This window comes from Gobio gobio, assembly GCF_949357685.1.
Source record: "Gobio gobio genome assembly, chromosome: 3".
Classification (NCBI taxonomy): domain Eukaryota; kingdom Metazoa; phylum Chordata; class Actinopteri; order Cypriniformes; family Gobionidae; genus Gobio; species Gobio gobio.
Genome location: NC_137099.1, coordinates 26,398,605 through 26,414,712, shown reverse-complemented (window position 1 = coordinate 26,414,712; position 16,108 = coordinate 26,398,605). Strand labels below are relative to the sequence as shown.

At 37.1% G+C, this 16,108-nt stretch overlaps 1 protein-coding gene across 1 annotated transcript in view; it reads left to right on the top strand.

Annotated features, from left to right (window-relative positions):
- Nucleotides 1-16,108, top strand: part of lrba (LPS-responsive vesicle trafficking, beach and anchor containing) — a 271,239-nt gene that overhangs the window by 82,154 nt on the left and 172,977 nt on the right. Inside the window, exons 22-27 of the mRNA XM_079813173.1 lie at nt 6,596-7,882; nt 8,054-8,226; nt 9,104-9,257; nt 10,580-10,760; nt 14,563-14,684; nt 15,103-15,210. Coding sequence (XP_079669299.1) covers nt 6,596-7,882; nt 8,054-8,226; nt 9,104-9,257; nt 10,580-10,760; nt 14,563-14,684; nt 15,103-15,210 — 2,025 coding nt within the window. The remainder of the gene's footprint in view (nt 1-6,595; nt 7,883-8,053; nt 8,227-9,103; nt 9,258-10,579; nt 10,761-14,562; nt 14,685-15,102; nt 15,211-16,108) is intronic.

Sequence of the window (16,108 nt, the reverse complement as noted above, 5' to 3'; positions counted from 1 at the left end):
TCGCTGGACGGCGTTTCACTCTGCAGTGAGCACCGTTTGCAGAGATCCACTCGCTTAACTTTACTGTAGTAAACATTGCATATATATATATATATATATATATATATATATTATATATATTTATAATATGTATATATATATTTATAATATGTATGTGTGTGTGTGTGTGTGTGTGTGTGTTTTGTAATGAACTGTAATGAAGTCTCTCTCTATATATAGTGTATATGCAGTATGTGTGTTGCTTTTACTATTTTTTTTATTTTTCTGCCTCAGTTTTTATTTATATATTTTTTAATCTTAGGAGATCTACATAAAACATACTCTTAAAATAAAGACTTTAGCAAGTGTGCTGTTATCTGCTTGTTGCGTTTTACTCAGCATGTGTGTGTCATGGGAGATGAAGTCTCCTCTCCTCTCCAGCCAGCTCATTGTAGGCAGACAGATGTTTCTGCAGATGGGCCTGCTGACACCACAGCTTACCCAAGGTGCCCCTGTCCCAGCACTGCACATAAATGAGACTTAGCTCCACACAGTTACTGTAGGGACAATTTTCTGTTGGAAGTGATCACCTTGTGAAAGACTTGGTGCCCTTCATGTTTTCCTAGTCAGCACTCTTCTGTTCCATTGTAAGGAACATCTTAATGGGTGAAGGAGATGTTGTAATGGCCCTGAAAAAGTGGCTGCTCCCCTGGAGCCTTTAGTTTCTTTCTGTATTGCCTAGAATGAGAGTTCTGTGACCTCAGGGGCATCTCACTATGCTTTTGTGTTCTCCAAGGGAAGGAGAAAGTGTCCTGGAGAAATGTCATCAATTAGTTAGAAGCATTTATTTCTTGATTTTTTTTTTTTGGAGTACAGTACATTATTTCAGCATCTCAAACTTTTGTTTACAAAACTGAAAAATAAAGCAATAATCCTAAAATATATTGTATTTTAAAGTAAATAATGAAATATATCATATTTATTAAAGTAATTTTATCCCTTAAAACTCATCTCTGATCACCAAAATTACATAGGTTAAAGTTTTTTTCTTGTGAATTGTTTTATTCATGCCTTAAAATAGCTTGAATGTAACTCTACACTCTTGCTTCATTTAGTATACACTGATCCATGAATATGCTCAGAGATCGCTGGACGGCGTTTCACTCTGCAGTGAGCACCGTTTGCAGAGATCCACTCGTAGTAAACATTGCACAATGGCAAGCCATATGTGTTTAAACCAGAAACTGATTCAGAAGAAGTGGAAGGGTGAATTATACAGGCTCGCTTGTAAATTCGATGTATCTGAATGATAACGTGTTTATGTATCGCTCTCTACAACGTCGGACACATAACAGTAATTTTAATTATTTGGGTTTTGCTTTACTACATTATCAAACAGTTAATAATGTGTTAATAATGTTACACAAACCATGTTCCTGTTCACCAACTCAGAGTCAGACAGCGTCTTTCTAAAAATCTCCTTCCTTAGAAATGCTTTGAACAACTTATAGGCATATAGTTCATCATAACATTTCAATATACATCATTTTCATATCAACATAAAAACATACCCTGGGTTCTCTTGAGGCTCCCCTGCTTCACAGCATAGTAATGATGATATGCTAAAGCCCGCCCGCACGTTGACGTGATTGGTTACAAGGTAGTTTGTGACATCAGAAACACCTGCAATTTAAAACCGCGTTTTTGGTTCACTGCATTTTAAGGGGGAAATACTGAAAATACGTGGTTTGTCTTATAGCATATTAAAAACACCACATAGAAATATAAACAACATTAAAACTTGATTTTCACCACAGGGATTTAAAAATGTAAAAATAAGGATTCATATGATATCTTGAGGGAGGATAGTATTTTGTAGTTAACTTGACTTGTACTGTATGCCACTATTTATATCCTTCCTCCATTTTTGGCTTCTAACAATTACAGGGACTTACTTTTATACTCCTTCCTTTTGACATTACCAGGAGTTTATTTCCTAAACTTTAACACTAAAATCCCATTATCCAACAAGAAAATGATGCTTGTCTTTGGTCACATTAGTGAGATTCTGGGCCTAATGGAGATGTTGGAGGGCATGACCTGCCTAAGAACGTCAAGCCTATTCTCTGGTGTCATGAAGTTGCTTATCGTGCTTGAAAACAGCAATACTATGGATTTAGAAGACAATGGATTCCAGTATTGGGACATTGCTTGTAAAGATAGAGGCATACCTGCAGCCGGTCTGTATTGAATAAACTCATAGGTTGGCAAGCAAACTGGCTTTAGGACATGGATAACATTGACTGTTTAAAGACATTGACATTGATAAACCAATCACTTCCTTGACATTCATTTTGCTGGCTTATACCATCACAAAAGCAACGTTTAAAATTTTTTTTGAGGTAATGTTTTATGACCGACCTGATTTATTTATTTATTTATTTATTTATTTATTTATTTATTTATTTATTTATTTATTTATTTATTTATTTATTTATTTATTTATTTATTTATTTATCAGTCTTAAAAATGTCAAAGATGACAATCCTTTTCTTCCTCATATTTTTGTAAAATAAGATTTGGTTAAATTTGTACTTCTTGTAAGAATAAGCATAGTTAGAAAAAAGTAAAAAAATAAATAAATATATATTAAAATCTGCTTTTTTATTGTTTTAACTGGAAAACAAGAGTGTCCTTCTGCTTGTCTGTCTATCCTGAGTCTCTCTCTGTGTACCTTTATTCCACACTCATGCAGACAGCTGTGAGAGTATCGAAGGGGGAAAAAAGAAAACTAACAGTGTCTTTTGGACAGAAGAGAAGGGATTCAGTCTGCCGACCACATTGATTTTTGTAGGAATGGAATCACATTTAGCTAATCCAATTAGAGCATTCTCAGGGTCCCTATTTCCCCTTTGTTTTGCGGTTACTCACTATCTATTGATCTAAATGGGGCTCCCTACTGGCCCTACTGTGAAAGTCTGTGGCCGACTGCTCCCTGCTGATCTAAGATCAGTGATTTTAGCACCGTTACGGTCTGTTGCTGAGCTTGCAGTCTGATTGCAAGTTCAGCTGGATCATCACTGTCTGATACTGGATAAATCTTCCCTATAGACTTAGGGATTATGTATATTTATTTAACTCTCACATTTAGGATTTTTCAAAGGTAAAGTGCAAAATGTATTTAATATAAATTCAAGCAATCCTAGACATGATATTTTTTTGTAATATTGTAATACTCTATTTTATGTTTATTACTCAAGGATTTGCGCTTACGGGTAAAGTTGAATTGGTTAATTATTGAATTATTTATATTTTTATAACAAGCCACTTGAAAAAGGATTTGAATTAAGTTGTATATTTCGCAACCAGACAACCTGGTCATACAAAGCTCGCTCTCACATTATGAAACCTGCACTGTATACTTAGATGAATTGTAGTTTTTTTCCCCATATCCCATGTCTAAAGAGCTGACCGGATTTAAATTAGATGAAATTAAAACTGATGTCTAGCCCACCCGGTGGCATACCGACTACATTTCAAAACCACATTTCTATAGTTGCCCCCTTTCCAGAGTAACTTTATCTCCACAACACGCCAAGGGCTCACATGTATTGAATGCCGGTTATAGTAAGGTAAGTAATGCTTTTCACATGATGTAATACTTTACTGGTACGATATGCATTGTAGCAGGCTGCCAGACAATGAGGTGCTTTAGTGTACATATGAAGATTTTTTTTTAAACATTTAACAGCATATGGTATACTTACTGATTCTTGAAGATAGTACCTAACAGGATAATATGGGGCCTCATGTGCAGCTTTTTAAACCCTTAGTGGTTTACATGAGTTTTAACTTTCATTTTTCAAATCCTTAAATGCCTCGCAGGCCTTGCTGATATGTTTGGACTTTTATACTATGCATATCCCTTTATTTGGTATCCAGTCACAAAGGAGGGCAATGTTTTTCTGAAAATAAAGCATTTGGGTTTAATAGCTAAATGCTGAATTGAGCCCTCACTTGTGATCTTGCTATTCCAAAGAAGAGAGTCAGAAGAGAAAGAAAACTACTAAACTAGCAATGCATTTCAAAGCTGTCCGTTCCGAGCAAACAGCCATGGATTACCAGTCAGACCACATGGAAGATTAATGACCAGGCTTGTAGCAGGCTAATTTAGAACAATAACGGCCAATTAATTACGTATAATAAGGCTTTCTTGCCTAAGTGCAAATGCCAGCATTGGTGTGGAAGCTGCAAGTTGTTTCTCGTTTCCCCAGTGGTGTGTTTGACTTTCTGTCTGTTGTGTTCTTTTGATAAATTGAGGTGTGTTTTGGTGTGTTCAGACTTCTGCTGTATTTCTTCAGATGCTGTGCACTGTCTGCTGCTAATTGCAGTACTAAACACACACAACATCATCTCTCTTTTCAGAGTTTTTTTGTATCTACTGGCCTGGTCAGATTATTACCTGCCCTATTGACATTTTTACTGGCCTTGAGGGGAAAAAAAACTAACAAAAATGATGTTACTTTTTTAATTTAGTGCCAGAACCAGAATTGATTAAAAAAATAAATAAATTAAGATTTCTTTACAGGACAAATGTCTAACAAATAATGCATTGAAAGATAAATAACCTTGAAAGGTAAATAGTTTTTATAAGGTTTATTATTTGCAGTAATAATTATTTATAATCTATAATGTTTATCTACATTAATGACACCTGGTAAATTAATAAACGCATAACATGTTCTCAATGGCCTAGTGTAATTTATACAAATGCGCCACAGAAGTACTTAAAATAAAAACAGGGGTTGGACAATGAAACTGAAATACCTGGTTTTAGACCACAATAATTTATACGTATGGTGTAGGGCCTCCTTTTTTGGCCAAATAGAGCATCAGTTCATCTTGGGAATGACAGATACAAGTCCTTCACAGTGGCCAGAGGGATTTTGAGCCATTCCTCTTCCAGAACAGTGGACAGGTTGCCATGTGATGCTGGTGAAGGCCAATTTTTTTCTGATTTGCTCTTCCAAAAAAACCCAAAGTCACTCAAAAATATTTAGTTCTACTGACTGTGCAGACCATTGGAGATGTTCAACTTCACTTTCATATTCATTAAACCATTCTGTCACAAGTCTTGCTGTGTATTGGAGCATTATCATGCTGATACATGGCACCCGCTTCAGGGTACAATGTTTAAACCATTAGGTGCACATGGTCCTCCAGAATGGTTTGGTAGTCGTTGGCAGTGACACCGCCATCAAGCACAGTTGAGAATGGCGTGATTTTTCTGCCCAAACCATCACTGATCCACCCCCGTGCTTCACTCTGGGCACGCAACTGTCTGGGTGTTAAGCCTCTTTGGGGCTTCTCCAGAGATCAGACCATAACTTCCATGGATTTTGCAAAGACCGTGTAGGTGGACAATCATCAGAGAACAACACATTTCACATTGTCCACAGCCCATATTTGCATTAAAGATTTTGCTATAGCAGCCGACCATGAATATTGACCCTGTGGAGCTCCCGACGAACAGTTTTGGTGGAAACAGGAGAGTAAAATTGAGCATTTAATTCTGCAGTGAGTTGGGCAGTTGTTTTATGTTTTTTTGGATACAATCTGGGTCAGTACCTGTACATCCCTTTTAGACAGCTTCCTCTTGTCAACAGTTTCTCCTGTTGGATGTAGTTTGTTCTACGTGGTGGTATGTCAACATTACCCTGGATACCATAGCTTTCAATATGTTACAAAGAAGTTTTTTAGCCAGTTATTTGTATCTTTTGCTGTAGTGTGTCAGTAGGAAATATCAGTTTACATTTCCAAACATTCTTTTTGCCATTATTTGTAATAATCCAGTGAGATTTATTTTTTATATTCACAAGGAGCCTGACAACAGCCGGTGCTCGACACCGAGATCTGATCTCACCATCATCAAGCCCATCTGGGATTACATGAAGAAACTTAACTGAGACAGACTAAATCCAGAAGAACCGAGTAAATCTCACTGGATTATTACAATTACTGGCGAATGGAATGTTTTGAAATATATTTCAGTGATATTTTCTACTGACACACTTCAGCAAAAGATATAATTTTTGGTTGAAAATACTAACGTGTCTAAGACTTTTGCACACTACTGTATATATTTGTGAAACATTATACTATATTATAATATAATATAATATAATATAATATAATATAATATAATATAATATAATATAATATAATATAATATAATATAATATAATATAATATAATATAATAAACATCATATAATATAATATATAATATAATATAATATAATATTCATTATATTATATTATATTAATTATATTATATTAATTATATTATATTATATACAACAGTTCTTGTCCTCAAATCTGAATGGAGAGGTAAATAGTAGTTGATAATAATAAACAAAAAAAATATTACATTGGGATGGTAGATTTAAACAGACAAGACAGTGAGTTTAAACATCAGATTTTTTTGGTTGCTTGATCTTCTTCTAAAGTTCTTGATTGTGTCTGATGTCTTTTTAGTTTGTCTTGATGACAGCATTCTGTCTGCTGCTCTGCATAATTAACATTCCTCCCAACACTCTTACTGCTTGTTTCATCAGGTCACCTTTGAGCAACACAAAGAGAATCTGGCCCACATGTTTCTTGAGTACCAGCGGTTGGGTTCTGAGGGATCTGAAAGCAGAATCAGAACTATCTCTGGTGCCAGTCACGATTCTCAATTCCTTGCCTCGGCCAATGGTGAGCTGCATGCAGAGGAGACAGCTCCATCAACTGTAATTGAGCTACGCGTAGAGGAGCAGGTCAACAATCAGCCTACAGACGGTGAGATGCGGACCAAGATCCCTGTGACAGTGTCCAACATTCTGGCCAGAGATGAGGAAGAGAGACAGGAGGACATTGCCACCTCACCAGAGACAGAGGAAGGGAATAAAGATGAACAGGACACTTTGAGAGAACCAGGAAAGGATAATGAAATTAAAAATATGGAAGACAATCATAAAATGGAGGCTAACACTGGGATGGAAAGAGTTGAGACTGAAATTACGATGACTGAAGGTAGAGTTAAAGAGAAAGAGAGATCAGATCTGAGTGTAGCAGATGATGCTGAAAGTACACAGACTGCAAACGACAAGGATGCCAAAGTTGACACTGAAGCTGTGAAGATGTCAGATGAAGATGATGGTAAAACAAGCAATACTGAAACTGAACTAAATACTCAGGGAGAAGATAAAGAGAAAGGACCTGGAGATTCTTCTCCTGGAGCTTTAAAGGAAGCCAAAGTGGAAGAAACCACAGATGCTTCTTCTGAGGATACTAGCATGACTGGTGCCTCAGTCATGAATGACGATAGCCCTGATGTTTCCTCAGTCAGCAACTTCATGAAGGTCAGTGATGACAGCACAGAGGAGTCCTCATTTGTTTCAGCTACAGCTGGTGAGATGGATGACCATGGTGTTGAAAAGAAAGATGATGGAAAGGATAAAGATATCAAGCTAGAAACCGAAAAAGTTGAGAAGCCCATGGAAAATGAGAAGGCAGAGGAAACCAAGGATACATCGGCTCCCATGGTGGAGGTTGATTTAAACCAAAGCACCTCCACCGATGAGACCAAGCTTCACACACAGACTACAGAGGGTCATGGTGCTGTTGAGGCAGAACAGGCAGCAGAAGTACGTCCTCCAGATGTAGCCGATACGTCAACGGCAGAGGTTAGCCCTAGCACTGAGAGTATCCCACAGGATCCAGGAACTAACCAAGACACTCTGAAAGCAGCAGGGACTGAGAGCTCGGCAACTAAAACCAAAGAGATTAAAATTGCTAGACTGGATGTGTCAAGTGTGGCCTCAGACACCGAGAGACTAGAGCTAAAGCACACCTCAACAACAGTAAGTTTTGCAATATTAAAAACAGAGGAACTTGACCCAGGTTGATACTTACAGTAATTCACAGAATGTATTGATTGTATTTAAAATGGAGATTCTTGATGTGGCAAATAAAATACTTTTTCGTTTGGTCATATAAAACAAGTGTTAGAATAATAAATGCCTCTTTTGCAGAACCTGAGCTCAGATCAAGCTGCCTCAAGCCCCACAGGTCAGGGCAATGAGGGCTCGTCTTCGGCACGGTCCACCATGTTCCGTATCCCAGAGTTCAAGTGGTCTCACATGCACCAGCGTCTTCTAACCGACCTGCTGTTCTCCATTGAGACAGATGTGCAGATGTGGAGAAGGTGAGAGGAACACTAAGAACCAAAAATCTAATCTTGATAAAAAAAAAAAAAAGTATAATAACAAACTTAAGGTGTGGTCACATTTAGTCTGGTAATCCACATGATCAGCAATTTCATGTGAGGGCAAAAGATTTCCCTGCACAGATTTCACATCGTTTCAGGTTGGTGACATGAATTCACGCGTTGACCAACAGAACTTCATACATGCTTCATACATTGCTACATTATTGACAAAAACAATGACTTTTTTTTTCCTGTGAAAATTTGATGAAATTTTGCCAATGTGACCGCACTTTAAAGGGTGAGTAGAAATCACTTTTGGTGCTATTCAACAGTTGCTGTTTATAGACATTAAAGGGATAGTTCACCCTAAAATGAAAATTCTGTCATCATTTAGTCACCCTCAAGTTGTTCCAAACCTGTATGAGTTTCTTTGTTCTGCTGAACACAAAGGAAGATATTTTGAAACCAAGCAGATCGAGCAACCATTGACTACCATAGTAGGGAAAACAATATTATGGTAGTCAACGTTTGCTCTATCTGCTTGGTTACAAACATTCTTCAAAATATCTTCTTTTGTGTTCAGCAGAACAAAGAAACTCATACAGGTTTGGAACAACTTGAGGGTGACTAAATGATGACACAATTTTCATTTTTGGGTGAACTAACCCTTTAAGTTAACCTGGAACATTGCATTACAATATCATGCTCCTATTCAGCGACTTTGAGCTCGGGAAATGTGCTTTTTTTAATAACTTCTTTTTTTGTAAATTTGTATTTGTCATCATTAAGTCAAATATGGTATTGTTTGTAATTACCCTTCAGCTGCCTCAGTAGCAGGTTGTTTCATAACTGATTTTCATACTTCTCCCCACAGTCATTCAACTAAGACCGTTATGGACTTTGTGAACAGCAGCGAGAATGTGGTGTTTGTGCACAACACCATCCATCTCGTCTCTCAGGTGGTGGACAACCTCATCATGGCCTGTGGAGGAATCCTTCCTCTGCTGTCTGCAGCCACCTCCTCTTCGGTTAGTATGAGTGTGTGTCTCAGATCCCATCTACACCCGAAGCAAGCGGGTTGTCGTTTTGCGTCGAAAGGAAATTGAACCAATTATAATCAGTGATACTGTCTACATGGGATACGTTGGACCAGCTCCACATTAAGTTGCCGACATTAATTACATATCCTCAAGCTTTTTTAGTGTGACGCGATCATGTCCATTGTACACACGATTTACCACTCTTTCCTTGCCTCTACTTATTTCAGTCACTCTAAAAAAAAAAAAACAGCTAGAATGTTTGCATAATTAAGTTAGTCCACCATACTTGTCTGATGACTTCCTTTATTTTTTGGGCATCAGTTTGGTGATTTTTTTTTTTCAAGCCTGCATGGAATCTACACTTGTGGAAGTCAGCAGAAAGCTCAGCAGATTTCTGCAGTGATCTGCCTGCCATTCATGAAATTCTACATCTCCTGCCCGTTCTCTAGTACTTTATTTAATATTTGACTAATTTGAGTAGCCTATTCACACCAAGACAAATATTCAGTGCCATAAACATTTTAATTTGTATGAACAGCTGTTAATGCGTCTGTTCAGTCTGTCACAAACATTTGGATGCAGTCCATGTGACAGGTTTAAAAAAATAAATAATAATAAATACATTTTTCATCACACCGCAAAAAAAGGGTCACGTGGGCAGAGTCGCTGCTACAAAAAAAAGCAAAAATAAAACAAACATTTTAGCACTATTTAGCAATAGTGAGTAGCTATTAAGAATAATATGTATTTGTCTCTGTACTCTGATCAGAATGGCTGTAACATGTAAATAATGTTTGACTTTCCTTCTCTGTGTCAACGGCTGTCAGAAACAGACAGTCGCCCGATGCTTTGTTCCCTGGAGTACCCTGGGTAACGGGTATTTCACCTGTTTTTTTGTATTGGTCTAAACAGACTAAACACGTGAAAATCAGACCAAATTTCTGCAGATTTTGCCTCACAATCAACATAGGAAATGTGGTATTCCATGCCATTCACAGCAGTTCTCACATCAAGTAAAAGTTTGAGAGAAACCTTAACGCATGGCGTAACGCATGGCGTGACATCATAAAAAATGATCACAAATCTCTTTAGATAGAAGAGAGTGTGCTGACCCTTCTTATTGTTTATCATTTATATTACTTTAATGGTGGTGAGTAGAGTACTTTGATTACAATAGCGGTGATAATGAAATGTGAGGGTGATGATAAAGTTGACCATCAGTGCATTATGGAGATTTGATTGAAGATAGTGCTGATGATGAAGGCTGCAGTTACAGTAATGATGATGATGATGATTACACTGTCTTGCAGCATGAGTTGGAGAATATCGAGCCATCTCATGGTTTGGCTGTGGAGGCGTCACTGATGTTCTTGCAGAGGCTCATCAGTCTCGTGGACGTGCTAATCTTCGCCAGTTCACTCAACTTCAATGAAATCGAAGCAGAGAAGAACATGTCTTCTGGAGGAATCCTAAGACAATGCCTACGTTTGGGTAAATCTCTTATTTCTGTCTTTTTTTTTTGTGGTGTTTGCTAAAGCCAAAAGTATACTTCCTTCGTCCGTGTTCTGTTCTAGCTCACATATGATTTTCGTCATCAGCACAGTCCACTGTGCACATTGTCCATGTGCAATCAGATGTTTGTGTCTGCACGGACAAAAGTGCATAAACAAGTTATTTGAGCGCTTAAAAAGAAAGTGTGTACGCGCTGGTAGTGTGCACATGCCGTGTGTTCATCCACACTCATCATTGATGGAGTATACTTTGAAATGCATGCGCATTAGGAGTGGAGACAGAGAAAACAGAGTATACCTGGGCCTTGAGGATTTTTGTTTTTATATTAAGGCTTGTTAGCTATTGCACATAATTGGGGTTAGGCTCTTGAACAACCAGTAAACTATGTAAGATTTTTAAAAGAAAATAATTTCTTTGTTATAAAGAACAAAAATAATTTTATTCCTCAAGGACACATTAAATTAATCAAAAGGGATCATTTATAATTTTACAGAAACAGTTTTCCAACTGTTTTCAATAACTGATAATAATTTGGAAATGTTACTTGAACACCAAATCAACATATTAGAATAATTTCTGAAGGATCATGTGACTCGTAGCTGCTGAAAGTTCAGTTTTTAACTATAAAATAGATTACTTTTTTTAATTATATTAAAATATATTTTCCTTCTCTGCTCACTCACAATTCATCGGATCCTTTTGAAATGTTTTTTTTTTTTTCCCTCAATCTGTTTCAACTTGCTATTGATTATAATAAAGTTTGATCAAGCTAAATATCTGGATCACTGAGGCAGCTCGCAAGGTTTTGGAGCACAGCCCTTTTTGCTCATTGAATTCTCTCTATTGGTTCATTTTGGTAGAGTTAATAACTACCTTTACCTTCCATCCCCACTCCTCTCTCTCTCTCTCTCTCTCTCTCTCTCTCTCTCTCTCTCTCTCTCTCTCTCTCTCTGTTTTGTATGAGTTCTCTGATAGTGTTATTATAAGCTCTCCACACTGCAGTGCTCTAAAATGACGACCGTCATCAGGCCATTGACTCTAATGGCTGTTTTGTAGCCTGAGGCACCTCCTCTTTTATGTGTCCATGTATCACAAACTGTACTGCAGCGTTATAGACCACATAACAGAAATCCAGCCGTTTAGATTGGTTACATTATTCATTTCTCTCTATCGCTCTCTCTATCGCTCTCGCTCGCTCTCTCTCTCTCTCTCTCTCTCTCTCTCTCTCTCTCTCTCACACTCACACACACACACACACACACACACACACACACACACACACACTCACACACACACACACACACACACACACACACACACACACACACACACACACACACACACACACACACACACACACACACACACACACACACACACACACACACACACACACACACACACACACACACACACACACACACACACACACACACACACACACACACACACACACACACACACACACACACACACACACACACACACACACACTACATGACCCTCCCTGAAGCTATCTAGACACCATAACACTTTTCCACTCTACTACCCCTCCGCTTTGCCACATCGGCTCTCTCTCCCATGTAACCCCCAAACCCACTGAACAAAATGGCCGGTGTGTTAAATCGACTCGGCAGTGTGTAGCAAAGGCAGGGTGGAGCTTCCTGATTGGTGGAGTGAGAGAGAAACTGAAGCCTGTTTTTAGGAGGGCTAAAGTATAAAATGAATATTTGATGAGGTCTGCCTGTGTGTAATCTGATTTGGGATCTGTAACAAGGTTTTGCCCGCCATCTCTCCTTCTATAGCTCTCTTTCTCTCTTTCGCTTGCTCTTTCGTTCAAATGACTAGAAAGCCTAATGGAAAAAGCTGGTTGGTTCCAGCGCTGGAATAATACCTTTAATCTAAGCGTTTTGGAGTTTACATTTGTCAGTTGTCAAGGTATGAGAGGATAGAGGGTTGAATAGAGTCATACGCATGCACAGTCACGCACACACATTGTGCAGTAAAAAGTCAAACTCATGTGCAGTACATTAAAACGAAAACACACACACATGCACCGTACTGATCTTACATATAGCATGCAATACATCAAATTAAACGCAGTAAGTGGATTTTTCTGCACCATGGTGGTGGGAAGCCAGCCAAAATGATTAAACACAGAATAAGCAACGTCATCTGTTTTGCAAACCTCATACAGTTTAATGTGTTTTTCTTTTTCAAATCTACGCGACTGTTATGTCTTGCAGAAGACCTATTTTGCTGCATGTTTCAGTGTTTTTGTATCCTTGTTAATTTGTTAATTCATATCACATTATTTTATGCGTCTTATTTTGTAGTGTTGCTTGCTAAGTAGGGATTCATGATATATTGGTATCATATTAGTTATCAGCCAATATTAGAGATGTTTCAATTTATCTGGATAAGTAGATATTGGTTATATATTGGCCAGTAATTAATATTTACTTTTGCATAGTCATTTAGATGACCTTTGCTATTATCTAACACTCAATTATATTTATCTTTAAAAACACACACACACACAAAAAAAACTAATAATAATTTAATAAGACTTGCAAATGTAATCTTTAGCTATATAATATTTTTTTTTGCTTTTTTTTTTTTAGATTTCAGTTTTTTACCTTTAGTCTATTTAGATAAAATGTGACCCTGGACCACAAAACCAGTCTTAAGGGTAACATTTTTCAATCATCTGAAAGCTGAATAAATAAGCTTTCCATTGATGTATGTTTGTTAGGATAGGATAATATTTGGCTGAGATGCAACTATTTGAAAATCTGGAATCTGGGGGTGCAAAAAAAATTGAAATATTGAAAAAAAAAAAAAAAAATCACCTTTAAAGTTGTCCAAATGAAGTCCTTAGCAACCTACATTAATGTTCAAAAGTTTGGGGTTGCTACAATTTTTGTAATGCTTTTGAAAGTGTCTTATGCTCACCACTCACCACTTATGCATTTATTTGTTTAAATTTGATCATTGATTGTTGAAACGGTAATGCAATTTTTCAGGATTCCATGACAAATAGAAAGTTTAAAAGGGTAGTAGCATAAAATATTTTTTTGTAACAATGTACAATTCTTTGTCACTTTTGATCAATGTATGTGTCGTTGCTGAATCAAGTATTAATTTCTTTAAAAACACCTTACTGCCCCAAACATTTGAACACTAGTGTTGTTTAACTCATCCTACATCATTTGTGCTGCAGACATGCTGCATGATACCTGAAATCATGGAGCTTTTTGCGGAGAGGTGGGCTATTACTTTTCTAAGTGATCAGATTTACGATGATCTTCCAGGTGGACGTTAAAACATCCCTTAGACTTGCACATTAAATGAGGAACCTGAGCCATATCTAGCGTTTAAAATATCAGACCTGAGACTTGGGCGTTTTTGCTCATCTATTATTTTAAGCAACCACCATGCGACCCCCTAGAAAGCACCCAGAACACCCCAGCAACTACATAGCAACTTACACTGTTACACTGTTAGCTTCTTAGAAATGTACATATTTTTCAAAAAATTATTTATATCATATACTTTTTTTTACTAGTTCACTCATGAGGTGGTGTTTTAAGCCCCTTTTCATCATTCTGCTATGACCTTCTCATATGTCATGTTTCTTTTAGTCTATATATCTTTTCATTCTGGTGCCCTTTCATCTCTATGACGTTGTCTTTTCCCCTGTATTTCTACCTCTCAGTTGCTGCTCTCTCACAGTCTCTCTCTGTCTCTCCCTGTCTCATACACTCTTTCTCCACCTCAGTGTGCGCGATGGCTGTGAGAAACTGTCTGGAATGTCAGCAGCACACTCTGGGTAAGTCTGGTGCAGAGAGCAGCCGTGGACAGCAAAGCCTTCTGGGAGCCGCCAAGTCTATACCAGCACAGGCAAGTTCAACATCATGCCAAGGATACCTCTCTCTCTCTCTTTCTTTTTCTCTCTCTCTACTGTCCAGATGGTAATTTTAAATAGGATTTTTGGACCCTTGATTCTTGCAGTTCCAGTAAAAAAAAAAAACACCTTTTCTTCCTGAATGTGTTGTGTAACCTACACTCCCACACACAGCTCATCTATTATTTAGAATCTTTGCAAAACTGTTGCATGAATGCCTCTGTGCCTCAGCACTGTCTAAATGTGGAACAGCAAAACGAAAGACTCCCTAGTTTATAAAAAATCCAACCGATATCAAATATTAGATCAGTGGGAAAATTTGATTGAAAAAAAAAAAAAATGTTTGAGAGTTTGTTTTGTGCTGAGCTGACAGGCTGAATAAGACTGTGTTAACTGTGTTTGTGTGTGTTGCAGAGTCCTGTGGACATTGTGACAGGAGGGATGTCTCCTATCAGAGATTTAGACCGGCTTCTGCAGGACATGGACATCAATCGTCTACGTGCTGTAGTGTTCAGAGACGTAGTGAGTCTCTTCACTCAGTACTCCTATTCAACTACTGCATCTCTTTACTAATGTTTCATTTATTTGCTCTAGTGCAGTGGAACAGCAGTATGTGTAACTCTGGGAGTACTAGGAAAGATTTAAGTTTTGCTTTGTTAAAAGTATAAAACAGAAAAAAATCTCATGATTCTTAGCTCTCCAGAAAGAAAAGAAAATTGTCTGAAATATACATTTGTTTAGATGAAATAATACAGTGCAATGACTTGAAAGAAACACCTTTCTGGTTTGGTGTTCGGGCTACTTGAGTCATACTGAAAGAAATAATTTCTTTATAGCTGGTAACTGATATAATGGCCATTATTACAAACGCATCAAAATGCTTATCCAGATGTTACACTCTACAAGAAAAAAAATCAAACACTAGGACAAGTGCCATAAATGAAGAAACCCAATGTTTTTGCATTTATACAGAACCGTTCAAAAGTTTGGGGCCGGTAAATAAAAAAATTTAAAAGTCTCTTACGCTCACAAATGCTGCATTTATTTGATCAAAATACAGTAAAAACCGTAATAAAAAATTTAATTTATTCATGTTATGGCAAAGCAGAAGTTTTATCTACCATTACTAGTTTTTAGTGTCACAGGATACTTCAGAAATTATTATAATATGCTGATTTGGTGCTCAAGACACATTTATTACTATTATCAATGTTTGAAATTTTTTTTTTACTAATATTTTGTAGAAACTGCAATACATAAATTTTTTCTTAAGTTTTTTGACACAGTTTAAAACAACAGCATTTATTTAGTCTAATTAGTCTTAGTCTAATAATTTAGTCTTTACTGTCACTTTTGATCAATTTAACACATCCCTGCTGAATAAAAGTATTATTATATAAAAAATTAAATAAAAAAAATT